The sequence below is a fragment of the Mercenaria mercenaria genome, chromosome 1 (genome assembly GCF_021730395.1).
Source record: "Mercenaria mercenaria strain notata chromosome 1, MADL_Memer_1, whole genome shotgun sequence".
Classification (NCBI taxonomy): domain Eukaryota; kingdom Metazoa; phylum Mollusca; class Bivalvia; order Venerida; family Veneridae; genus Mercenaria; species Mercenaria mercenaria.
Window position 1 is genome coordinate 6,793,362 of NC_069361.1, and position 27,863 is coordinate 6,821,224.

Consider the following 27,863-nt stretch of genomic DNA (forward strand, 5'->3'; position numbering starts at 1 on the left):
AGTGACCCTAAAATCGTTAGGGTTCATCTACGCTGCATGACCAATCATCCTACGAAGTTTCATCATTCTGGGTCAAGTGGTTCTCAAGTTACTGACCGGAAATGGTTTTCAATGTTCGGGCCCCTGTGACTTTGACCTTTCATAGAGTGACCCCAAAATCGTTAGGGGTCATCTACTCTTTATGACCAATCATCCTATTATGTTTCAACATTCTGGGTCAAGTGGTTCTCAAGTTACTGACCGGAAATAGTTTTCAATGTTCAGGCCCCTGTGACCTTGACCTTTAATGGAGTGACCCCAAAATCGATAGGGGTCATCTACTTTGCATGTACAATCATCCTATGAAGTTTCAACATTCTGGGTCAAGTGGTTCTCTAGTTATTGATCAGAAATGGTTTTCAATGTTCAGGCCTCTGTGACCTTGACCTTTGATGGAGTGATCCCAAAAACAATAGCGATCGTCTACTCTTTATGACCAATCATCCTATCAAGTTTCAACATTCTGGGTCAGGTAGTTCTCTAGTTATTGATGGGAAATGGTTTTCAATGTTCAGGCCTCTGTGAACTTGACCTTTGACGGAGTGACCCCAAAATCAATAGGGGTCATCTACTCTTCATGACCAATCATCCTATGAAGTTTCAACATTCTGGGTCAAGTGGTTCTCTAGTTATTGATCGGAAATGGTTTTCAATGTTCAGGCCCCTGTGACCTTGACTTTTGACGGAGTGACCCCAAAATCAATAGGGGTCATCTACTCTTCATGTCCAATCATCCTATGAAGTTTCAACATTCTGGGTCAAGTGGTTCTCTAGTAATTGATCGGAAATGGTTTTCAATGTTCAGGCCCCTGTGACCTTGACCTTTGATGGAGTGACCCCAAAAACAATAGGGGTCGTCTACTCCAGCAGCCCTACAACCCTATGAAGTTTGAAGGTTCTAGGTCAAATGGTTCTCCAGTTATTGCTCGGAAATGAAGTGTGACGTACGGACGGACGGACGGACGGAAGGACGGACGGACGGACGGACGGAAGGACGGACGGACGGACAGGGCAAAAACAATATGTCTCCTGGGGGAGACATAAATATCCACATAAAGTGTGTTTACAAGTAAGATGGGATCAACGACTTCACATCTAAGGTACCAGATATTTGCTATATTTAAGAAGGTCGTATTTAAGTTTTATAAACACTGCACGATGTTCATCCAAGCCAGTACCCTCCGTCTACATTACATCTTCGTTTGAAGTTGTGTGAACTGATAAAACAAATGTAACGATAAAAAAAGCAATGGTATATAGCTACGTCATTCCGTGGGCCATATGTTTTTATGCACAAAAATGTGTTTAGGACGAAATATTTGATTTTCCGAGCTGACTGACGTTGGAGTTCATTGTTTAGCACAGAGAGTGTCCTGTGCGCGAACAGAGAGGGGTCCGTTTTCTCATTTTCCACAGAGAGGGATCCGATATGGGTATACACCGTGCAATGGGTTTTAAGAAAATTTCAAGATTTTTGAACAGTGTCGCATATGGGATTTAAGAAATGATTTATATCCCAAACAGTGATTTGTCGTTAAATACAATCATATGTGAAGGAATTTATTGATATATCAATACGCATCTGAAATACAATGATTTTATTCAAGATATTATTATATATATATTCTAAAATGTTATCTTGGGTAACTGCCTACAACTTTGAAGATATATACCCATTATTTGCCTGTTTTGTTTGGTTTCTTTTCCAGCGCATCACTTTGACGTTTGAGACTATGGCGTAATAAATGTGAAGTAGAGACAGAGCGGTTTGTGTGTTGCATAACAGTCTTCTTTGTTAAATGGGAAATAATCAGGTCGTGTAAGAATCGTGATTATGCAACAAAAAAGATGAAATGTTATTGAAGTTTAAGTACACAACTTCTGCATATGATCATTGTTGCCACAGTTATATGTTAAAATGTTTTGTCTATAGTGTTAAATAGTCTAATATTTAAAATATACGTGAAAACTTTACCCGTTGATTATTTATGTGCAGCAGATCTTGCGCTGTAACGATTCAGGTTTATATTAGTGATGTACTTTCATTTCGCAATATTTAGTTTATTTCATGTAGACAATGCTTATGTAGTTTGCTGAACCAGTACCCTGTTATCTGTACCCTTGATCAGTTGGCACACGAAATATATTTACGGAAATAAGTCAGACCGTCGAATATTCTCATAACGATATAGCACAGGAGTCTTAACAGAGCTACTAGCGATAGCTACTTGTGACTTCGCAGCGCAGTCAACGAACGCTGACTATATCAAGGGTGTGGACGGAACACTTATTACACCTGATGTACGTGTGTCTATACGCAAGGGTTTAAAACACAATGCTTTATTATTCATTCCACACGATAATTATTATAATGTTCTATCTGTGCACAACTGAAGAATGAATACATAATCACCATATTAGCAAGTGCTTTACCTTTTCATACAGGCGATTTTGTTTTTCATATTTCATCGCAAACAATTTGAACGTTAAAAATACTGCACTGGCATGAAATACGCATATAATGGTCCTATGTTTTAGTACAGTTATATCAATTGTTACACGAAGTTGTACCAATGCCTTTTGTATTTCCATTCATAGAATTATCTATACAAATTTCTGTATCTTTTAAAACTAAACAGTTTTCAATTCGTGTGTTTCCATGCAAAGTAGACTCGTCAAATGTCCATACACGCCGTAGAAAAGGAATGATGTACACCGGTTCTGTAGGATGTTCTTTATCTTTACCTAATAATGAAACAGTAATTTTATCGTTATTCATTAGACATAGTACTAAATAAAATCTGGAAAGTAGATCCCTCGGAAGCACCGAAAACAAGGCAAACAGTGAAAATTGCAGACTCGGTTTGATTGAGTCTGTTCATGAGCAGTAATGGAAAATGCAACACTGCCCACGCCCCCTAGCACCGGCTTAAGCAGTATTCAATCTTCAAATCTAAATGAGTTGAAATCAATGATCCCGAAGGACCAGAAAATATAACAACACTGAGATGAAGTCGGGGCGACTTTTTACGGCCGCCACACAGCACTTAACATCCGCTGTTGTGAAGTAAATAAAATCTGGAAAGTAGATCCCTCAGAACAACCGAAAACAAGGCAAACAGTGAAAATTGCAGACTCGGTTTGATTGAGTCTGTTCATGAGCAGTAATGGAACATGCAACACTGCCCACGCCCCCTAGCACCGGCTTAAGCAGTATTCAATCTTCAAATCTAAATGAGTTGAAATCAATGATCCCGAAGGAAGCTTATACAACTTCGCCAAATGTGATCCTACTATGTCTTATCCATATTTATATACTACGTTTGATAAAGGCATTAATTTGTTTTATTTCTCAAAAATCGGTTACAGCATATAGCATACAATATATGAATTAGTCTAAGTAGATGATTACAAATAAGTTATTTTGCACAATTAGCATAATATAACCTTTAGCATAATACGCTAATTATAACACAGTTGCTCATCTTTCTTAATTGTGGTACCTACTTCTTATAACCTTAATAAACAAAACAAAAAAGGAGATACCAAATCGGCATGAGAGGCTATGGTAGAAAGCTGAAAAAAGGGGCAATAGAAAGTGGGGTTTGGTGGTGCAGCACTGGAGAAATTAAGAACAAACTGTACAGAAAAAAGGTTAGTTATCTAGTGAAAGCAGAGATAAACAATCACTCCATTTCACATTGAAGTTGTTTAATTTGTTTTCTTTTTTAGCATTAAAATATTCAAGTTTCAGCAGCATTTCCATTTGCGTTTTGAACAAAGAAAGGCTTGGAAATATATTCCTAATTCGACATTGATATATAACGAATTTCGCTTTTAATAATATATTCATTAGGGCGACGTTAAATTGTTCGTTACCTAGAATAATATCTGTCTTAGACCATTCAGTGGAAATATTTGGACAAGTTTCGTTTAACCATCTTTTGACCTCAGTCCAGAATAAGTTACTGTAACGGAAATCATAAAATAAGTGTTTTAAGGTCTCAGTTTCTGTATTTCAGAAAGAACACAGCGGATCATTTCTTAAACCCATTTTTAGTTGGGAGTAATTTCTTGCAATGATTCTATGGTTCAGTCTAAATTGAAACCATTCCAACCTAGTATCTCTAGTTACAGTGAAAGGGAATATATATAGATACAGTGAAAGGGATATATATATGTTAAAAAGCGCATTTAAATTTAATTCCTCAATCCATTTTCTCCTGGAAGAGGGGATTATTTTTGGCCTTGCAAGTAGGGAAGCATAAATTGTTGTACAGCCTTTTATTTGACTATTAATTATTTTAACCGCAAATGGTTGTAAAGGTGAGTCTTCCCTTTTTACAAAGTGTAGAATGACAACCTTGTCAATAAAATTTCTTATTGATACAATAATACCTTGGTATTGTAAACAATTTGTTCTAACTTCATACTTATCAATAAATCATATATATAAATATAACAGAAAATTTCCATTTCTATCTAGAAAGTCGTTGACTAATAAAAACCCTTTCCTTACAAACATGGGATAGTGAAAACTAGAACCACCAATTTTAAAATTACTGCTGTGCCATACTGGCAGTGCACAGAAATCACTCCAGCTTTTTGAATTTCGGTCATTTATTCGTATGATTCCTTTAAAAACATCTTTCCAAAAGTAATTACTAAAAGTGTTCAAATAATTAGTCATAAAATTATTTTCATATTTACTATACGTTTGGAGAAAAGGGTAAATATCTGTGATAAGTTCAAAATATCTAGTATTATATCTCATATATCTGCGAAGCCAAGTACGTTTTAAAGCGGTCGTGAAAGTATCTAACTCTATCATTTTTATGCCTTCGTTTTCATAGGACTGAATAATAGTATTTCTTTTACCTTATCTTGGCCATTCCTTTAACAAGCATAAAAAGAATTTTGCAAAGTTTTTATGATATCATTACTTGGATTTGGCAAACTCATAAGGTGACTGATTTTTTGGCAAAGCTAGTGTTTTTATGACTATATTTCTACCTATAGGACTGATGACCCTTTTATTCCAGTGAGCAAAGAGCCTTTTGATATCTTCAATTTTTGGTAGATAGTATTTGCCATATTTTTGAGGTCATTTGTGAAAGACACTCCTAGTAATTTTAAACTTTGAGACTCCCACTGAAGTCCTAGTTCTGGACAAGGTAAAAACCTGCTAATTTTTAAAGATCCAATCAGGACAGCTTTAGTTTTATCCATGTTTATTTGCAGTCCAGTTATTCTTGCAAAGAAATCTAGTGTTTGTACTGTTTTTAAGGACTTTTCAGTTCCATCTAATAATACAGTTGTATCATCCGCATACTGTGACAGGAGAAATTCTATATTATTTATTTTTATCCCTTTAATATTTTTTGTTTTGTTTCAGTATTGCTGCTAATACTTCCGCACACAGGATAAAGATATAGGGTGACAGGGGATCCCCCTGACGACAACCGCTCGGACCCTAAACCAATCTGACAAATGACGATTAGTATTTACACAAGATAGTATATCATTATAAAATAATTTAATCCAGTTTATAAAGTTTTCACCAAAATTACAATACTGTAACACTTTGTACATAAAAGACCATGAAAGGAAATCAAAATCTTTTTCACAATCCACTAACAATAACATTCCTGGTATTTTTTTGTTCTTCTGTGCGGAACATTACATCATACACTAGTCTTATATTATCTGCAATAAATCTCACAGGAAGAAAACCAGTTTGGTCTGGACGAATCAGATTTGGTAAGACATGTTTCAAATCTTTGAGCAATGCTAGCATAAGCATTTGTGTATAAAACATTTAAAAGAGATATGGGACGCCAATTTTTAATGTAACGTTTATCTTTATCTCCCTTTGGGATACACGTTATGACCCCTTGTTTAAGGGTTACTGACAGATCCACCGAATCAAAGGCATAGTTAATTGAGCTTACTAGAAAATGGCCAATATCCGACCAAATTTTTTAATAAGGCACTTGTAAAACCAGTACTACATGGCGCTGTATCATTTGACATTTTTTAGACTGTTCAGCATCTCACTGTATGTTAGATGGCCTTCTTAGCATTGTTTCTCATTTTCACTAAAGTTTGGGATACTGCCATTTTTTAAAATGTTGTCTAGTTCTACTGTCTTAATGAGTATAATTTTTATAATAGTTAACAACCTTATTCATAATTTGCTCTTGCTTTTGTACAAGGGCTCCTTATGTTGAGTACAAAAAGTTCATTAATTTAGAAACAAAATTTCTTTTTTCTAGGCCGCAGCAGTATTTTGTGGCTTTTTCGCCCTCAGAAATCCACTTTGCTGTAGACCTTATATAGGCCCCATGCAATTTATTTTTATTTTAAATCTACCAATGCTGTTTTTTACTCTGTAAAAGATCGAAATTTATATTATTTTGTTTTTCAAGATAACTAATCTCATTTATAAGTTTCTCTTGCTTTTATCTTCTTGTTTTTTCTTAAGGGAAGAGAAAGCTATACTTTTCCCCCTTATCTCCATTAAAAGTACTTCAAAAATTGTTTAGCATTTATGGTCAGTCTTAAGTCTTTATTGTTAATGTTTTCTACTCGTTCTTGTGAAGACTGTTCTTCGGAAGCATATTGTCTTTTGATTTGCATTATAAATTGCTTAGTTTGTTCTATAAATTGAATATCTCCTAACAAAGAATTGTTGAATTTCCAGTATGACATACCTTTTTTAAACTTTCCAAATTCAAAACTTAATAAAAATCATTGAATTGTCTGTTCTATAACCTGGTAAAATTGACGCTTTATTCAAGTCTGTGTATAAGTTACTGGAAATTAGGAAAAAATCTAGTCTTGCTTTTTAATAGGATTTCTTTTGAACCATGAATACTGTTTTTCTTCATATTTTGTTCTCTCCATGCATCAATTAAGTTACACTCGATCATCATTTGAAGAACTGTGTCTCTTGCTTTAGGATTATCTACATCTATATAATTAAAACAATCAATGTCTGGGTTTAACACTATATTATAAACTCCAACAATTAAGCAATGATTTTCAGTTTCTACCACTTTTCTTTTAAGATATTAATAAAAATCAGGGTCATCTTTATTTGGGTCATAAATACAAAACATGGAGAGATTGACATTTGCTACGCATGCATGAAAATGAGAATTTATAGCTAAAATTATTATTTATAAATGTTGCTACCCCACTAGACTGACTATTAAATTTGCTAAAATAACATTCATAGCCCCATTGTACGCGGATGTACTTAACTTCTCTGTCTGTAAAATGTATATCTTGGAGAAAATAGTTCTCTTTCAGGTAATTAATAATATCTTTCCGTTTTCCTCTGTCACCTAGTCCTTGTACATCCATTGAGGCAAAAGTTATATTCTCAGCCATAGGAAAAACTAAAAATCAATTCATGAATGAAAGAAAACCAGTATATAGAATACTCTGCTTCTGTAACAGAAAACCCCGCAGTGCTGCACCTTCCCAGAGTAAATTAAGTTTATTAAAAAGCTAAAATGTAGTTCTGTTTTTGAAGTGAAACTGAGGGAAAACACCAGATTTTTGTGCGCACTGTTTAGAGATAAGCCTTTGAAAAACAATATTTCATAAAAGTATATATAAAAACAGCTGGTGGTAATCTTGTATGATTTTTTTACCTCAACAAAGAAAACAACAAGTCACAACAGTACCTAACACTAAGATGCATGTAAGTGTCTTGAGCCAGGTATCACAACTCGGACACAAAACTATAGAAACTTGTTGCTTTGTTTGATAACTTTTCATTTTTGAAAGATTAAAAAACATTTTCGTGCCTTCCTCAAGTGTGCTTTCGAAAAAATCTCGTCTACACTGAGAAAAAACTTTGAAAATACAAACATATACCTCTACAAATGGTGTGTGCATCTGTATCTCAAGTTTTTGGAATTAAATATTTATATTGAAAACAATTAAGGTATAATTTTTTATTATACCTCACATAAATGGGTAATGCAAATTTCCCATTACTTGACATTGAATAATATATCATTGTCCCCAGTGATTTAAAATATCACATGCGCAACAATATCATTGGATGATATGATACTTTCGCATTTAGTTAAAGACTGCAACAGTGTCACAGTTGACAAGGCATTTTTATATTACAGAATTTAATTACTTTTTCTAGTGTCCATGCATGCGTAAACACTATCGATTTAATTGTGTTATGATTTGCTCTATGTGTTAAAATTTTCGAAAACATTTTTTTTATCAAATTTTGAATCTAAACTTTGATAATCGGATAGGAAAGGACACTATTAAGAAAATGAGTGCTCACACATATACATTTCGGGCCATTTCTAACCCGGCACCTATATAATGCCATGTAGTTCAATAATCTGTGAACGGATTTCGTTCAAATTTTGAATATAAATATTTTAACACAAACTTGTTTCTTCGTAATTTAATACCAATTGAAAAACATGTAGGTATAAAACATAACAAATAAAAAATATCACTGTAAAATTCGAATTCACAAAATGGCATAACGCAAAATTCTAACAATGTGAAAAGTATCTGAATCAAAGACCAGTTAGTATGTCCGAGTAATTAATACTTCGTGTGTCCTCCCATGGCTCTCACAACATGCACACATCTTATCGACATCACGTAGTTCCGGTTGACTTATTGGGGAATATTCCTCCGTTCCTGCACAAGGGCTTGTTCCAGTTCACGGAGATTGCGAGAGGCTGCGTGTCGACTCCGTACTTGCCTGTTCAGCTCCTCCCGCATATGCTCAATAACAATAAGATCCGGTGACTTAGGCGGGAAAAGCAGCGGAATCGCGACAGGGACAAATGGGTCCTGCTGGTATCTAGCTGCATTAAGGTGCACGCGAACAACTATCTGGTCTCGTTGAAACACACACGTCATTCAGTCTTTCATCTCGGCGTCTGTACACTCACATCCTTTCGTCGTTGCGGTACAAGTTAAACCGACTCTCGTCCGTGAAAAGGATATTTGACTATTCAGCCCGTATCATACGCTGGTGCCAGCGGGCCCATCGCTTTCACTGTGGTCGCCTAGTTATGCCCCCCTTCGAAGAAGGATGGGTATATTGTTTTGCAGATGTCGGTCAGTCTGTCGGTCGGTCCGTCGGTCGGTCTGTATGTAGACCAATCCGTTTCCGTATGATAACTCAAGAACGCTTGGGCCTAGAATCATGAAAGTTGAAAAGGAGATTGGTCATCACCAGCAGATGACCCCTATTGATTTTGAGATCTGTATGTCAAAGGTCAAGGTCACAGTGACCCTGATTAGTAAAACGGTTTCCGGATGATAACTCAAGAACGCTTAAGCCCAGGATCATGAAAGTTGACAGTGAGGTTGATCATCACCAGCAGATGACCCCCATTGATTTTGAGGTCAGTATGTCAAAGGTCAAGGTCACAGTGACCCTTAACAATAAAACGGTTTCCGGATGATAACTCAAGAACGCTTGGGCTTAGGATCATGAAAGTTGATAGGGAGGTAGGTCATCACCAGTAGATGACCCTACTGATTTTGAGATCAGTGTGTCAAAGGTCAAGGTCACAGTGACCCTGATCAGTAAAACGGTTTCCGGATGATAACTTAAGAACTCTTGGGCTTAGGATCATGAGTGTTGATAGGGAGGTTGTCATAGGGAGGTTGGTCATGACCAGCAGATGACCCCTATCAATTTTGAGGTCAGTATGTCAAAGGCCAAGGTCACAGTGACCAGGAACAGTAAAATGGTTTCCGGGCAATAACTCAAGAACGCTTAGGCATAGTGTCAACAAAATTGATAGTGAGGTTGGTCATGACCAGTAGATGATCTCTATTGATTTTGAGGTCATTAAGTCAAAGGTCAATGTGACATTTACCAGGAAGAGTTAAATGGTTTCTGATCTTCTTGTCCAAAACCACAGGGCATAGGGCTTTGATATGTAGCAAAATCTAGTGGTCCTCTACCAAGATTGTTCAGATTATTTCCCTGGGGTCCAATATGGCCCCACCCCGGGGGTCACATGGTTTATATAGACTTATATAGGAAACAACTTTCAAAACCCTCTTGTCCAAAACCACAGGTCCTAGGGCTTTGATATTTGTAATGTAGCATCATCTAGTGGTTCTCACCCAAATTTGTTCAAATTATCCCCCTAGGGTCAAATATGGCCCCACCCCGAGGGTCACATGGTTCATATAGACTTATATAGAGAAAATCTAAGAATCTTCATGTCTATAATCTACAACATTCAAATTTGGACCACATGTATTTTTTTGAGTGACAAGATAAACCTTGACATGAGTTGACCTTGATCTTGACCTAGTGACCTACTTTCACATTTCTGTAGCTATAGCCTTCAAATTTGGACCACATGCATAGGTTTGTGTACCGAAACAAACTTTGACCTTGTTATTGACCTAGTGACCTACTTTCACATTTTTGAAGGTACAGGCTTCAAATTTGGACCAAATGCATAGTTTTGTGTTCCGAAATAAAATTTGACATTGATTTTGACCTAGTGACCTACTTTCACATTTCTCAAGCTACAGCCTTCAAATTTGGACCACATGCATAGCTTTGTGTACCGAAATGAGCTTTGATTTTGGGATTGACCTAGTGACCTACTTTCACATTTCTGAAGCTACAGGCTTCAAATTTGGACTGCCTGTATATTTTTGTGTTCTGAATTGAAATTTGACATTGATTTTTACCTAGTACTTACTTTCACATTTCTCAAGCTACGGCCTCCAAATTTGAAACACATGCATAGTTCTGTCTACTGAAATGAACTTTGATCTTGAAATTGATCTAGTGACCTACTTTCACATTTCTCAAGCCAAAACTTTCACATTTGGACCACATGCCCAGTGTTTTGTACCGAAATGAAATTTGATCTTGATTTTGATCTTGAGCTAGTCTTGAAATTTGGAACATTCAAAAATGGCTCAGTTGTCGGTGCCAAGATCACTCTGTGATCTCTTGTTAAGTTAATAGGTTAAAGGTCAAGGTCAGATTGGACCAGAACAGTAGAACTTTTGTTTACAGTGAGCATATAAGTTCTGTTCCTTGTGCAATTACTGAATGCATCAAGGAGGAGGAGGTATTTCGTGTTCGACGAGCTCTTGTTATTATTCCCTATTTCCGGAGCCACCTTGCGACTGTTTGTGGACTTATAGGTCTAGCATGTATTTCAGTGCATGTCGCGGTCTTGAAACGATCTCGCAGATGAAATGTAACAATCTACGCATTCTGAAACTTCTGACGAAGGCTAGCTATTGTGGACATATGTCTGCCAAATATTCGGGCAACCTGTAAGAAAATGATTTAAAATTAAAATGTCACTGATAAATGTGCATTTGTTTTATAATTATTGTGGATAGATTCATTTTGTAAATATTTGCAGTCAAAATATCGTTATATAGATAAAATCGTCTGAATGAAAGTCCGGCTTGCAATAAGCCGATTGCGCGACCGCGCTCTTGGATATTCATCCTAACCATTACAATTTTAATAGCTAAGTTATGTTTTTTCAGGGTGAATAGAATTCTAGAACAACTAAATGAAAATAAAAATCAATATGTTTGCTTACCAACATTTCCTCGTGCAAAGTGTTGAAATCGTGCACGTTCCAGGCGCAAAACTGCTTGATCGTCACGGTTGAAAGATTTTACAATTTCTGTACAGCTAATGAAGCCAAACAACTTTATTTACAGTTTTAAACTAATATATTGAACCATATTCTAGAAAACGGAATTTAAAAAGTGACGGGTTAGAAATGGCCCTTTGTTTATGTTAGACAATTATTGCCGTTTTTCGAGTGTTACTGCACTGACGCAACGCTGAAATACGCGCACATGTACAAAAATGATAAACAATGGGCTTATCTCTGCTAAATCAATCAAATTGCTTGAAAAGGGTCTGACGGAACATTCACCTCAATTTCAGAATAAACATGTGAAATCTTGTTTTCAGCATTGAATTATGTTTCGAACTTCGAACAAACGTGTATAAACACATATTTTCTTTACACTACGTGTCTTAACAATGGTTTTAACAAAATATACATGACTCTCAACAAACTGAACTAATGAAACAGATGAATATTTTGATTTTTTTAAATATGAAACAAAAGAAATAAGAAAGTTAATTATGAAAATCAGCTATGTGCTACAGATGAACAAAAATGCATACGGTTTTCTACAGAAATAAATACATTACGTCAGTTTTATATTGAGGTTGATATTACCTGTAATAAAACTAACTGCCAAACCGATGATTACGGCGATCAGAAATCCTATTAATCCAAGCCACATGTAAGACAAGTCATAGATAAAAATATGGTCGTCGTCCAAATTTTGTTGATACCTGATATACAAACAAAATGCCTGTAACATCAAACTTTTCGAATTTCTAACAAAATAATATTGTCACGGACTTATAAAAGTTTATTAAAACACAAGCATAGTGATGATAAGGACTGAGATTGTAACTTAAAATCATTTCATTGAAGGATGAGAAAAATGGGTATATATCAAAGCGATGCAACATTTAAAGACTTGAAAGAAAAATATAACATGACCTCGAATAACCTGACCCTTACCGCTCTTGGTTCGAAGCCCGACTTGGGTTGTAAAATTCGTTTATATGAGAAAGCTAATAAGCCGGTTTTCGGAACGTCTTTGGTTGATACCAGGTGCCCGCTCGTGTATGAAGTAATGTTTGAAGGGGCACCTCCACTATGAAAAGCAGGAAAATTGTCACATGACATAGTTATTGGATGTATTATCAACCAAACAAGAGCAAGAAACAAGAACATCTCCAGATTTAACCAGCTATAATCATGAAACAAGTACTATTCAATAGAGTTTAATACCACTTATTTGAAATGAGGACATTTGACGACAAATTGATTAATGTTGACTTGATTTGACGGTTTAGCAGAAATGCTGACCATATCAAAGATATATTCAAAGTTCTATATCGTTGTGCCATATATGGGTTGCTCCACTCGTATATTTCAGTCCGCAGTACAAACACTCAAAGATATATTTTGTGGTGTTTTTCATAAAAATGATTCAGTGTCAAGGAAATAGACAAAACATACGCGTATGTAATATTTTTGCATTAACACATAAACGTCGCTTTTCCCTTTAAGCCGGTTATATTACTAGAAATAATTTCAGAACCTTTAACTAATTCCAACATAAAGTTTTATAGATGATTTATAATCTTTAGTTACTTTTGCAATACAGGAAAAAAAAAAACTAACTCAAAGAAATGCAAGCCAAACTCTAAATATGAGGTGATATTTAAAGGCAGCTTCCTTTAGATTTTAATTGATCTAAAATAAAATCAATTAAACGAAATATTAGTATTATTTCTTTATTCACATGCACGCATTATATGATAAAGGAGTTCAAGAAACATTTAAGAAATATTTGCTGTTTTCAAGTACCCAGCCTAACTTTAGGATACACATATGTGTTGTTCAACCCCTTTTAACTCCAATACCGACGAGTTTGTCAGATCTGTAGTACTATTATGAAGTTAGGAATTCTGTGTTCTGAATTTTGACACCCAGATGCTTTTTGACAAAGATGGTAAAATGCTAAAAGTAACCTACCAGTATTTGCTAGAAGTCTTAAAACGTCTTTTTTTCTGATATTGAACGCAAACATTTAAAGTTTGCTATAGTATACCATTAGTAGACCGATACAACATAAGGTCCACAATAACAGCCACAATTCGTATTAAACGTTACTTCAGAACTCCAGATGCATTATCTCAAACATGTGCCATGACATTTTTGAGGACATTTTTATGCGTTTCATTTCCTTACATACTACTTATTCCACACCAAAAAGTTTATATTGAAATTAGTTTAACCCATAAAGTTAAAACGACCAGCCTAATAGGTCTACGATTTACGTAGAAATTTATAACATTAGTGACTGGTGAATAATACTTGCTTGATTATGCCATGTGTTACAGAATCATTCCAGTCGCGATTGAGAGAAAAATCAAATGTTGAACTGTGATAGCTGCTAGTCGGATTTAGCTCAGAAAAGGCTGTTTCATTACTGGTGCATCCAGATAAAGTGACTGGCTTTGAAAGTGGAGCTTTATATCCATACAGGAAAGATCCAAGTGCAATCCACATGTTTACTACAATACCACAGATTCCACCAGTTAGAGCTCCCTATAATAAAAGTCATATCATATTCTAGAGATAGTATCATACATTTTCAGTTAAAGATGAACACACATAAATAAAGTCTAGAAACTGATTTTGAATACCACCATATAACCCAAAATTATTTTACAAATGTGAATTTCATGAAATTCTAGATTTTAACAAGAACTGAAATTTAGAAATGCTTTGTAACTGTTTAGAAAGCACAACTCTATAACCAGGTTTAGGTATTTATCAGGTACTTATAAGCAAAGAGTAACTTTCATTGAGTGATAAACGAAAATGTGTTCAAACACAATAAAACATTTTTTATTAGTACATATACTCTGTGCATGACTTACATGACTGTGCATGAGGTCTGCGCAACCCGGGGCTAGAGGGCGTGGACGGTAGCATGCATTTCCACTACCGTCCATGAACAGGCACAATCAAACCGAACCTGCAACATTTTCGTTTTTGTCGTGTTGAGCGACCTGTGAAGTTTCCACTTTTTCTATTTTACAATTGTTTAGCTTCCTCAGAAGTATTTGACAGTTTATTTATAGAAAAGAACTTTTGACAAACCGAAAATACAGTGAATAATCAGTTAGAATTTTCATAATTAAGTAACTATTTTTTTGCATGTAACAATATGTCACATTTATGACTAGGTGAATGGTGCTATACACAACAGGAATGATTGAGTTTAGGTTTAAAGACATTGCCGTGTAGTACTGCCATTAACTTGAAGTTTAAAATTTCATTAATTACTGCATCTCAGTATTGATTTAATAATCATATGCAAAAAAAAAAAACAACACAACAAAACATTTGAACCATAAACCGATTTGCTGAGATAAAAGCTCCTACGTAACGTTAAAAGTGCGAAAGAAGACAACTCTATATGAACATCGATTGCAATAAACAGTGTTTGGATTTTTAACAAAACATCGATATAAAACACAAAAGCATACTAAATACACTTTTACCTTTTTGTTTGCTTGCTGAAAGACTGAACCCAAGAAAAATATACCAACAACTGGACCACCGGCTGCGCCGAAAGCTGTCTGTCCCATCTATTTTTAATATCAGTATTAAACTTGTTTCATTCAAAGAAATAAATGAGCTTGTGAAAATATTTTAAATGTATTAAAACGAAATGACTTGACGTAATAGCATTTTTAAAAAATTATAAGACATGGATGAATGAACACATAGCAAATTAATAGCATGCGAAATATGTTTGTTTAAGACCAGTTTTCAATATATATTGTGGGACCTTCTGCAAATGTCAGACCATCATTTTGTTAATTGATCTATGGTTATAATAGAAAGGTTCATTTTAAGTTCAAAATAGAAACATATCAAAACTACCTGTGTAACTGGTCCTGTCAAATACTGGGACAAGTAAGCCAATGCGACCGTCAATATGCCATACACAAGCACTTGAAGGTTTCATTAAAAGAATAAATATTTCATGATATAATTATTATTTAATATTGCTTCCATATATAGGAAAAAAGCATGTAATCAAAATGAAGAAATGAAAAAGTAGCTTCAAACAACTTTGTTATTGAATAAAGATTCGTCTGCATCTAAATGACATTTACCACCAATAAACTTATATTTTTATCATTTACCTGTGATTTTATAATATTTGTCGTAGACATGCTCACCACAATTAAAACTTCAATATATTGTATGAAAAAAGTCAGTATATAGTAGCGTACTGCAGTATTGGATCATTCTTCAGCGTCCAAAACGTATAATTAAGCCGAATTTTTAACTCTGTTAAAATTTTGTTGATTGCACGTTTATCCAAACAGCTTAAGATTTGTACGAAATAATCGTATAAACATATATGTAATGTTAAAGTTATTGTAAATTTCCGAAACAAAGCTTTTATTTATATCAATTATTCTTATGTGTGTAATGAGTACAGTCATGTTAAAATAAATCAATGATTAGCATATATTGTCAAATTCATTAACAGATTGTTTACTAAGCATAATCAATCCAGGGGATCGTCGACAATTTGGGCGGTGCGAATACGATATAAAGTTTATTCCCCTGAGACTCTGTAGTGGCGAATCAGATATACGTAAGTTCAGAAAGACAATACCCTAATATTCTATTTATCATGCTATCTTCCTTTACGTCAAATTTGAACAAATATGTACTGGAAAATGTACTAAAAAACGGTCATTATCTAGCTCATTGCAAACATTGACAGTCAGCTTCAGCAAAATATTCAAGTTGTTGTTGGAATGTAAATAGCCGGTCATTTACAAGTTGTTTTTTATCATCTGTATTTAGAACTTGCATCTTTTTTCTCTCCAGAACACTGAGACTTTGAATAATTGAAAACTTTACAGTATACTGGCCTGTTTATAAATACCTAATACTTTTGCAATTAATGTCTTTTTGATCTGTAACGCTTCCTTCAATGGATTAGCCAGGATATCTTGAAGAGTGTTTGTAGCCATTGAGTTTATTCCCGAAGACAATGAACTAAAGCAGAAATAATATTTCAACTTATCACATGTCGTGCGAGTGAAATAATGCCATTACAATGTTTTGGTATTACATGTACATATATGTAATAAAACCTTTACGTATTTTAAGTCCATTTCCCCGGGATGGTGGTGGTCTATAAACGACAACTAGACGCAAAATGAGATTTTTTATGCTCAAATTGCAGTCCATGTATTCGAAAGTTGAGAAATCTTTGTCTCGTGTTAATGCCAGAAGGCGGACATCTATAGAAGTTCTATGTATGATTGCTACGCCACCTTCACGGCTGCCGTTACAGCGGGGGACGTGCTTGATTTTGTAGCCATCTGGAACAAGTTCACTTAAGCGTGGTTTATCTACAGCACTGCCAAGCCAGGTTTCTGTAACTGCAACTACATCAAATTCATTTGAAATGATATAGTCACAAAAAGAGAGTGCTTTATTTTTAACTGATCTTGGGTTAATACTACATACTTTAATAGAGGTCTGACTTTTAACTAGAGAGGGAGGTTCACGTTGAACATGTACAATATTTTTAATTTTGTTGGTAGGAGGCACAGCTGATACTTTACTTGACGAGTCTCTGCACGTATCGGGATTGTCTGAGATAAATCTTGTCCGTTATTGAGACTGACCCCTTGATCTGAAACTGTTGAAACTTTGCATGTATGTTGATGACTCTGTGAAACTACAGGAATTACTTGCGGTAGTTCCCGTAGATTGTCTATGTTAACCCTTTTATTTGTGTCCCAAACACGACCTAATTTAGGAATTCCCCCTCGAGTACCCTTGTACTGAGCGTAACCTGATTGTCCGAAATTCAATACACCTAAACGTTTTAATTTTGATAATATTAGCTGATCCGGCTTTTCAATATTGGTTGATTGACGTATAAAAGAAAGATCACATCTATTGTACTGTATAATACCTGCATTATCTGCTAAGTGTTCACCAGCTGATAATTGACTTTATTCGTTTTGCTGTCGTGATATTTTACGTACCTGTAAATATATTATTTTTTACTTTAGAGTATTGAAACGTTTGTGTCTCTAGTATATTTCACTTTTATTATCATATATAGCATTTTGCAATTTGAAGACAAACAAGATAACTTATAACATTTAAACTCCTGTATTTGCAATTGATATGTTTCGATATCACCTATATAATTCAAAAATTACTAAGCCGTTCCAATTATTTCAACAAAATAATTTGTCCGTTTATGTGTTTTTTTTTTAATTTATATACAATTCTAACATTGCCCGATTGCTTGTCAGTTAAACAAAAGAATGGAGTAAAACGTTGTATATCCATATTTACTCGAAACAAAAGGTATGTTAATCTTTATTTATTACCTTAATGCTCCACTAAAAACTGCTGCAAGAAATATTCCAGCCAGTCCTGGTACACTATTTAACACTTTCATGACGAAGTATATCATCAACTAAAATCCAAAGAATGTCAAATGTAGCTCCATAATATACGCTTTGAAATAAGTCTCTTTTATCTTGTTATAAGAATGCCAGAAATTATATGTTCTCGAATCCTCATTTGTATTCTGGAATCAAGAGTTTTCTATAATTTCTTTAATATCCCCTTTTTCAAATATCGCCAACGTTAAGATGCCAACAAAGGTTTATGAATAGAATATCTTCAACTTTAGAAAGACATGGCAACCATTCCTTTACTTAAAATCAGAAAAAAGTTCACTGTTACCTAAGATATCAATCTTATGTACTGAAAACAACAAACCTGGTTCGGATTTGACAACTGGTTGTTACCAAGTGGATCACAAGCTTGTATAACAAAGTATGCGTAAAGCACCAGACCAGTCAGTAAAAGAATCAAATCGAAGATTACTCCAAGTGGTATATTCAGAAGCGTAGCACTGTGTGGATGAGAAAATTACAAATATAATTATGTAGTTAAGTGAATTAGGAATTTTAGTAAATTGCGAAATAATAGTTTTTGGTCAAGAAGATTTTTTAAATAACGACTTGAGAATTTTAATTAAACAAACTCTGTAACAATAACATACAAAATGCTTCACTTACATTTTAGCATCTTTAGCTTTTTCTATGGAAGATATCCTCTGTATAGCTGACTGGTTGCAACAGTTTGGAAGCCAGTTAAAGACACCACCAATAACACATCCCCACACTGTGTGACGTACACGAGGATCTGGGTTTATCCTAAGAAACCAACACATTTACTGTCATAAGTTACATATTGAAATGCTTTTTTTCTGTTCCAATTGACTCACGCATCATGATTGCAAACGTAAATTTGCTGGACGTGAACTGTAGCCAAGCCCTTTGACGCAACGTTTTAATTATTTCTGATCCTTTTGTACCAGGCAGTCTGTTTCACGTGTTATATAAACTTGTGTTAGGGGACGTGAGGGCTGCTTCAGCAACAAAAACATCTTATGAAAGTCTGCTATTACCTTTATTGTATTCTATATTTCAAAAGTATGATTTCATAGATTTATGTTATTATCCAGCAAACAGCGACGAGAAGCATTTGGTTTGAACTTGGTGCTATAAACAAGTCGGGCGAAGATGACCACTTATTTTATTTACAAGATTTTCACAAATATGTCACTGCAATACCCTAGGATAAAAAAGGATAAAATATAGCCTCTTAAATTTGGAAACATTTTTATTTTTCGCCTAAGGCAACGGAAAATGACAGAAAATGTTTTAACTAGAAAAGTCAAATTGCGAAGTTTTGCATCAGTCGTCAGGTTTTCAGAACAATGTAATATAATGCTGATCAGTTATAATGCAAAACTGTATAGATACAGTTACAGTGACCTGTACGTTTAAAGCCAATATCTGACAACTGCGTCAGGGAGTAGATTCTCTGGTTCAGTGGTTAGAGCACTGGACTAGCACCCGAGCGACCCGGATTCGAATCTCGCCATAAGTAATTGGGATTGTTCGTCATAAAATGCTATGATCTTTGACTTGTTACGGCTAAAAGACGTAAGAATACATACTCATCAAATTTCATTCGATCACCTTCCAATGACAACGCAAAAACGTTTGACAAACTTCCAATTTCCTTTATACCCTGAAAAAGAATTCACACCTTTGATGTAAGGAGTCATGACTAACAAGTGCCAGCATAATTGTATGTGTCTTATTTTTGTAAATAAATGGTGAATTTTAGGCCGATGAAAAGGTATGTTTTTCATAACCTATCAAAATTGCGCCCTTCTTTTGATTGCGTATTTTGCTGCTTTTATATGACCACTAAAACATTTTAGGTCATATAGTGCGTTTTCAGCTTTTGATTTTAGGGGAAGATCCCACGTGCCTCTCAAGAATCAGGAATAGAGGTGTATCTAAATATAAACACCGGACTTCTATAAGCCTAGATCAAAGTTAATAATACAAAATCAATATTGTATTGTGAAATATCATATTAGGCTACAGGGTGACAAGTGGGCTACCTATTTTACTTTTACAAAAAGCGTTGAAATGTATTAATCGTTTGTATGTGCAAAATTGAAGTTCTTTTGACAGGGACATTTTTGAAACCATCTACCAGATCTAAAGGACAACTAGATATGTTATTGTTTTGAAAACTGAAATGGGATCGTAAACCATTCAATTATGCAGTTCAACAGGTTAGCTTCCCGTTGTATGTTGCTGTACGAAAACATCGTAGATGTGAAATTAGTTAGTACATTCTTAACGGAACGCAGTGGCAATAACAAAGACTGTACTGCATCATTTTTGACATGACAAAAGTTTAAGACCGTGTGTTTTATGAGCAGATTCTTCACCGTTTTCATACATATGCTACAAACAGTTACGCCGAGCATAAACTAAAGTAATAATCTAGCCATGCGCATGACAGCGATCTACAAGTAGTCGATCAAAATGCCTCCATATTGATGATTTTATGCTTTGAAGAATACAATGAAAAAAAGCCAGTTCTGAAATTACCTTTTCATAATCAAGCGATATAATTAATTAGTTGCACGGATAGTTGCTCACAAATAACAATAACATGATAACTAGGCTAGTGACAACTTAAATGAATAACACATAGAGACCAACAAGAGAGTTGTTAAAGAGTACTTGATATCAACATGAACAGTTAAAACCCTGTGCTTTAAAGACAAACAAAGAAAGATTTGTGGCTCAAATTATTATTATTATTATTATACCAGATTTATATAGCGCCCTTTTCATGATCAATTTCACGTTCAAAGGCGCTTTACATAGTTCTAATGCAGCCACACAGGGCGCATAATTCATCCTCTACTAGTACAGACACAGAGCGATCTGACCAGAGGGACGGAGTGAGACAAAGCCCCCACGACAGAGAGATCAGAAATCAGATACAGGCTTGTCCGGCTAACTTAGCCTAGCTCGTTGCGAATAGACAGTCTGGTTCTTTAACGTGCCAAGTGTATAGCACTGATATACGCAAGGATTGCCTGGGATCCTGACCAGTACACCTCTAGCTGGGTGGGAAACACTGAAAAGCGTTTCTGAAAATTCCCGAGTAGCTGCCGGGGATCGAACCCCCGACCTCAGGATTGGAAGGCCAGTGTGCAAAATTATGAATGAAAACGTTAAACTCATAAGGCTTCATTTTGCTGAATTTATGAAGACGGAACAGGTCGGTTTCGTGTCAAATGATGGAGCTATCTATCAATATTTCCACTGATATAAAAAAAGGTAAAGTTAAAGGTCTTGTTTATTATAGTGTCACCCCTATTGAAAGGGCCAGCCAATTTGGCTCATGAGACACCTTTATTGTGCGTACCAATTACCTCCCAACTCCTACCATTATGCCAGGCGCCAGGCGGATAGAAGTCGGTAACCATTCATTTAACTAGCTCGCGGCTCACGAACCGGCCTTTTCGGAACGAGTCCCATGACAAACATTCCTCGGACGAACGCTCCCCATGGGGCTCGAACCTTCGACCTCCCGATCCCGAGGCGGACGCCTTAACCACTGGGCCACGGTATCCGTCGTCTTATTCAAAACTGAATGTAATATAAGTCAAACATGATGGCTAACTAACACTTACCAGTATAAGGATCACAGTAAGTCCACCATAAAGCATAACAAACTGAAAGGTATCTGTCCATATCACTGTTCTCATTCCTCCCTAGTAAAATATAAATTCCTTAATTAAAAAATTTGTTAGTATAACAGTATACAGTACGGTATTAGTATGTTCTAAATCTTACAATAAAATAAACGTTTAAAAACTTTATATAAATAAAACAAAAACAAGACTAACGTCAGGTTTAAAACTGAGAATATCAAATAACAAATAATAGTTTTCTAAACTCTAAACTTACAATGGCAGTGTAAACAGTTCCTAAAACTCCTATTAATACAATTGATAACCATATTGGAATTCCAGCAACTGAAATTAAAATGACAAGTAAATACTACAGTACTACTATCAAAGCGCAACAGAATTAGAATACAACATGTCTGTATATTACCAGTTAAACCTTTATTTTACTTCAATATTTCAATGCAGATCAGTAAATTGCGTTTGCACTAACTCCATTTTGCAGCTTTCGTCGGTAGCAATATCTTAAATAATCCGCCGGTCATTCTGTTGCCTGAATAAATACATGTCTCAAAACATTTGTGTAGCGTAGAAAACATTATGTTGTTGCAATTATTTCAAAAATGTTACTTTAAATTCTACATTTACCAAATCACATATTGTAAACAGAGTATTGAAAGCAATGTTTTCCTGCGAACAAACAATATAAAGCAGAATATAAGATTATTTCACTGACTGTAAGTGTGGATGGGAATATCTGGCTCGATGGTAACTGTTTAGGCGGTAACGAGGCTCTGCCGAGTTACCGCGTGAACAGTTACCCCAGAACCGGATATTACCATCTGCATCTAATGCCAGTGATCGAATCTTTTTCTTGCATACCACATTCAATATATAATAGTACACATAAAATCAAACTTTCTTTTTAGTATTATTTTCTTATATCAGCGTATATAAACAAAGCGCGCAAAATCGACGTCCGTAAACAAGAAAGACGTTATGACGTTTCAAAGACAAATAACAATGTTTAGCTCCGGTTTTATTTTATCCCTTGCAGCATAACTTTATGTATTTTGGATAAAATAACTTAAATTATTTGAATCAATAAATATACTGTTAGGGACAAAGAGGAACAATTAATGTATTTAATTTTTATTCTGTTTTATGTTATAAAATATAAATTTCTGCATAAATTTTCTACATGAATGTAGTTCGCTATACGTCATATGCTGCACGAGAGTCATCTTACACCACCAGGTTTACGCTTACAGATTTTCTCCGAGTAATATCTCCTCAGGTTCAAAATATTATGCATGCCTTGAATATACATGATATCAATTTACAAACTCAATTATCAGTTTCAAGTATTTCCAGCTGGATGGTACCATGTAAGTATTTCACAGCCCCTCTATTAGAGAGTTCAAGAACGAAGCTTAACTCAACGTTAGGTTTATAGTATTACCTGCTTCAAGCGCCAGAGCTGGAGAATATAAGACAATGCTGACATATAGAAGCTGAAACAGGAAACATAGCGTTGATACAACAACGTGTTTATTTCTATTGCAATAAAGACTACATCGTAGATGAAATGAACAATTTTATGATAAGAATGCTTTTGGTCGCCTCTGGAAAAAATATTGTTTCATTTTAGGATATATGTTTTCTTTTCATATTCTGACAACATTGATAAAATCATCCTAAAATGATTTAGTACATCTTATGTTTCTGATAAATAAATGTTTTTTATGTGAAATCCTAGCCGCATCCACTCTAGTAACTAGTTTCTACATGAAAATACATTATTTATTTGGGTTTTACGGCGCACCAACACAGTATAGGTTATATAGCGCCAAACAGGACTACAAATTTTGGTTCCACATCTCATTTACATCGAAATAAAAACATGAGGTATGGAATCAAAATTTGCATACCTGCTAGAATCAAAGAGTTACTGCAAAACCAAGTGTTAAGACCCTATTAGTCGCCTCTTACGATCATGCAAGGGTTAGGCAGTGGTTCCAATTCTTTTCATACACAGATCGTCCCAGAACCATATGGGGCACATGAAAATACAGGACCCTTTGAACAATTCATGTATACAGTAGACAATAACATATATTCTAACACGCCCAGCAAATAACCTACATACATGTAGAGCAAAATCTATCTCGGGTTATTCTGCAATAAACCACTTGCGTGCAATGACGTCATCAGCTCCAAGCTTAAGTGCGTAGCACAGTCGTAAAAAGTAGTTACCATTTTTTCTAACACCGTTGATACTAGTTTGTCGTGTTAGAATCGAAATAATAAATATTTCGTTCTTATGCGAACAATATATCACTCAGGCCTACGGCCTTCGTGATATATTCTTATGCATAAGAACTCAAAACTCGGGTTATTCTACGATAAACCACGTTTGGGAACTTTTTATTTCTTAATTTTAGTTCACATAACTGCTTCCATCTCAACAGAGTTTGTATAGGACTGTCATGGGTCTTTTGTAAAATACAGTATCTGGTTAATCCTGATAAAAAGCCACGGAAAGTCTCTTACAATTGGTACAATTATCTTGTTACATTTCCGATGAACTGTAATTTGCTGAAATTAACTTTGGATGACAGAAGACTATAAAAAGTTTATTTTCATGATTACAGTGGGTACGTGAGATGAATACGAAAATAACACGTAGCACATTCAGTATGTTAATGGAGTACATACAATATCAATTATTTTTTACACATTCACATGGTTCTGATTAATTATGTAGTCTTTTCTGGATTTACCTATATCATTTCTGGTCCTATGGAATCATTGCGTCCATGTAATTAAAAAATAATGTTCCCCTTTAAAAATACAAGAGAGTTTTATTCATGACTTATCGTGAACAGACTCAGTAAATACAATCAGTAAGAAGATATTTTATAAAGATAGAAGGCAGCATGCAAGTTGTTAGTGGGCCTCTTCATGAAGGGTAATGAAATGTACAGCACCCTTAACACCTCTTTGGACCGGATTAAGTGGAGATATATTAAAATTCTTAATGGTCTATATGATCCAAAAGGACAAGAAGAGAGAAATAGCTGAGTCCAGACAGGACAAGAATTTTCAATAGATAATGCTATTGTTTTGTTTGATAGCGTTCTCTGCTTCCATGGTATTCTTTCAGATTTTTATTTCGCTATCAAGTCTTCAGTCTGCATCAGTAGAACCTTTATTAGCATCATTTTGGATGAACAATTACCCCCCTACAAGGGCATATATTGTCTTCAACATTAGAAAGGTTTACCAATAAAGATCACAAGTCCCTGTACATCATACATAATTTAATCTCCCAGGAAGTGTTTATTTAACATTATTTAGGTTCTTCATTATGTATCTGATACGTTTTCTATCACAGATTGATAGAAAGATAAAGTAAAATCTGAGGATTTCCTTTTTGCTGTAAAAGTAATCAGTAATAAAACGAAAATCAGATGGGCTTCTCTACAAATATATGACTAATGATAGATTCTTCTTCATTTAATATCCGAATATTAAAAGAGCAGATTTATCGAAATCAATAAACATGTGTAAGTTGCTATATACGCTAACATAGTGTGTCTGACCCCACATTTCAGCTGCAAAAAACACTTTTTTAAATGTAATTACATTATAACTTTCTGTGATTCTACATTCAATCACATGGGTCGATATCCCAAAGGAAAAAGAAACCTTTGAGCTTCAAGCATTCTAAACAGAAATTTAGTCATTGGTTTGAAACAGTCCTCAGCTTTTCAGAAGATATCCCGAGCTACAGTAAATAAGTAAATTTAACGAAATTAAAAAAAGAAAAACTGTTATTTTTATTCTATTTGGACTGAAAAGTTGTAAATGTTCGAAAAAGAGGGTAAAGTTACCGTTTGCAACATGCCCATAGACATTCCAAGAAGCTGCACGGCTCTAGACTGGAAACGACGCTGAAGATACTGCAGTATTGAAAAAAAAAAAAACATTTTTAAGATTTTATTACGCTGTTCACTACGAAGTACTTCCTCACTTTTATTAAGACATATTCTATCTTGAAACTATTTACCAAAAAGTAAACAAAATTTGAAACAAACAATTGCATTTTTATATGAATTAAGCTTAAATTGAATCTGTGTGAAAACTATGTTTTGACAAACTACTATAATTATAAAAGGAGATCAATAAAAAACTCAACACGACAAAAACGAAAATGTTGCAGGCTCTAGTAGAAATGCATGCTACCGTCCACGCCCTTGAAACACTTTCTTGAATCGCTATAACAATCCTTTGAGCGTATTGTTATACCTACCTTCTACAGTTCATGTATGATTGTGAAGTTAACATTAAGACAGATTTTTAGTATAAGCAAGGTAAAATTCCAACAAACCTACTGACATAATTCCAAATTTTCCTATAAATATTCGCCATTCTAAATGATAATCGTCCTTAATTAATTTAACAATATATCTAATGATTATTTTGAAAACGAAAATATACCTCATATGCACTCGTCAATCTTAGCGGATGTACCAAAGGCACGATGACAAGGGCCTGTATAAGGTTTGCAATAGAAATTCCAAATGTTATATAAAACACCATAATGTTATACAGATAGATTTCACTTGGTAATCCTATAATTGATGCTGCGGATTGAAAAGTGACTGCCAACGACAGAGCAACTGGAACAAGGTGTATCTGCCGGTTACCAAGAATATATGCCTCCGTTGTTCTCTGTTTCTTGAAAAAGCCATAGTAAATTCCAATCGCAGAAGATATAACAAGAAATATCACCATTACAACGTAATCTGCAATGTGAAATTTTAACCTTTCCATTTTGGTCGCTTTATCATAAGTAACAAAATATTTTCATCAAATTGATGTACGTTTTAAAAGATAACTTCTATGTCCTTATACTTTAAAAAGAACATACCTACTTATCTTAGTTACTTGTGATTTGTAACTTGATACAGACTGACTAAAACGTTTATCATCTAGTTAGTTTACATGACAATGAAACAAATGTACTTTTGTAGTCTACAAACTTTTAAACACAGTGCTGAATGCAAACGTTATATGCATTTTAAAAGTCTGTATACAGCAACCGTCAAGGTTACACCGACAGCTAATGTTATGTGACAAAATATTTGCTGGCGGAGGAACGAGCTAAATATATTAGCGGAAGTTTTATCAAATTATGTAATACATGTAGTTCAATAACATCAGGTCAATTACTAAAAATAAAAAACTATCCACTAGTTAGGAAATGCTAATTTTACATTTGTCTTAGCAAGCGACTAAGTGCACGCTGTAGTGTCTTTCTTGTTTTCCCATTTTTAGTTTCGTAAAAGGTTGCCCCTTACGATTCAATATTCGGGATATTTGATTAGCCTTAGTGTCAAATTATTTAGATGGGCCTTGCTTGTACTATTATTACTTGTTCGTGCTTATGCATAGATCACATGCCTGTACATTTAAAAAAAGATAAAGAGGTTTATTCCACTCAGCAGTAGAATGTAACCCAGTTATCTTAAACTCAAATACACATGATTATGGTCTACCTTTATCATGACAAAACATTTGGAGCCATTGTTTTGAAATAAATTTAAACTGCCGTGAGCCAAGACCCCACATTTACGAAATTGGTACCAATCAGACTGTAAGAACGTTTAAGTGTTTTTAGATAGATACATGTCTGTAGTCTTTGAAAAAGTCAGTGAAGCCTCTCTGTGGCACAGCTTAGTGACCGAGTTTCGTGTTGTTTTTTTAAGCAACCATAATTTTGTTAAAATTTTGAGATAAATATCTATCATTTTTTGGGTAAGAAAATCAGTTTAATTTTGTAAAGATTTGGTATATATATTATCATATATCACTTACTTAGATGCAAAAAGTTCTTGCAAAGTAAAATTGTCAAGTTGAGCCAAAATGTCACACTTTTTTGTACTTTACGCGACTAATGCATATAACGTTACTTACAGAATGGAAATTGCTTTTAAATTTTATGTTCAAAGCAATGTTTTCACTTTCAGCTATACTTAAACTGTTTTATAAGAATTCACTTCATCATATCC

General features: G+C 34.7%; 2 protein-coding genes across 4 annotated transcripts in view; both read right to left on the reverse strand.

The window, feature by feature from the left end:
* Positions 1 to 1,092: 1,092 nt before the first annotated feature.
* LOC123545070 (sodium-dependent multivitamin transporter-like) lies at positions 1,093 to 26,753 on the reverse strand. 3 transcript variants are annotated; one of them, XM_045331344.2, is made up of 15 exons: positions 26,290 to 26,750; positions 25,683 to 25,751; positions 23,249 to 23,300; positions 22,067 to 22,134; positions 21,790 to 21,870; positions 19,738 to 19,811; positions 18,791 to 18,928; positions 18,489 to 18,624; positions 18,092 to 18,180; positions 16,621 to 16,733; positions 15,597 to 15,667; positions 15,212 to 15,298; positions 14,020 to 14,249; positions 12,297 to 12,415; positions 1,093 to 2,784 (listed from the first exon to the last, which is right to left on the reverse strand). In XM_045331344.2, the coding sequence occupies exons 1-15, from the start codon at positions 26,623 to 26,625 to the stop codon at positions 2,588 to 2,590; spliced, it is 1,860 nt and encodes a 619-aa protein (XP_045187279.2). In that variant the 5' UTR covers positions 26,626 to 26,750; the 3' UTR covers positions 1,093 to 2,587. The 3 variants fall into 3 exon arrangements, 2 of the variants coding, with proteins under 2 accessions (XP_045187279.2, XP_045187278.2); XM_045331343.2 differs by lacking the exons at positions 1,093 to 2,784; positions 12,297 to 12,415 and adding an exon at positions 14,585 to 14,682 and having other exon boundaries at positions 14,110 to 14,249; positions 26,290 to 26,753; XR_008370258.1 differs by lacking the exons at positions 1,093 to 2,784; positions 12,297 to 12,415 and adding an exon at positions 14,585 to 14,716 and having other exon boundaries at positions 14,198 to 14,249; positions 26,290 to 26,753.
* LOC123545069 (uncharacterized) overlaps positions 26,469 to 27,863 on the reverse strand; it is a 43,575-nt gene continuing 42,180 nt past the window's right edge. Inside the window, exon 32 of the mRNA XM_045331342.2 lies at positions 26,469 to 26,597. The gene's annotated coding sequence lies outside the window, so the exon portion shown is untranslated. The remainder of the gene's footprint in view (positions 26,598 to 27,863) is intronic.

Excerpts from the sequence above, each read along its gene's own strand:
- LOC123545070 (XM_045331344.2), bottom strand. The coding sequence starts at position 26,625 with ATGGAAAGGTTAAAATTTCACATTGCAGATTACGTTGTAATGGTGATA. Across the intron at positions 25,752-26,289 it reads GATTGACGAGTGCATATGAG|TATCTTCAGCGTCGTTTCCA; the intron begins GTATATTTTCGT and ends TCAATACTGCAG. Across the intron at positions 16,734-18,091 it reads GTTTTTAGTGGAGCATTAAG|TTCATTGTCTTCGGGAATAA; the intron begins GTAATAAATAAA and ends TTTCTGCTTTAG.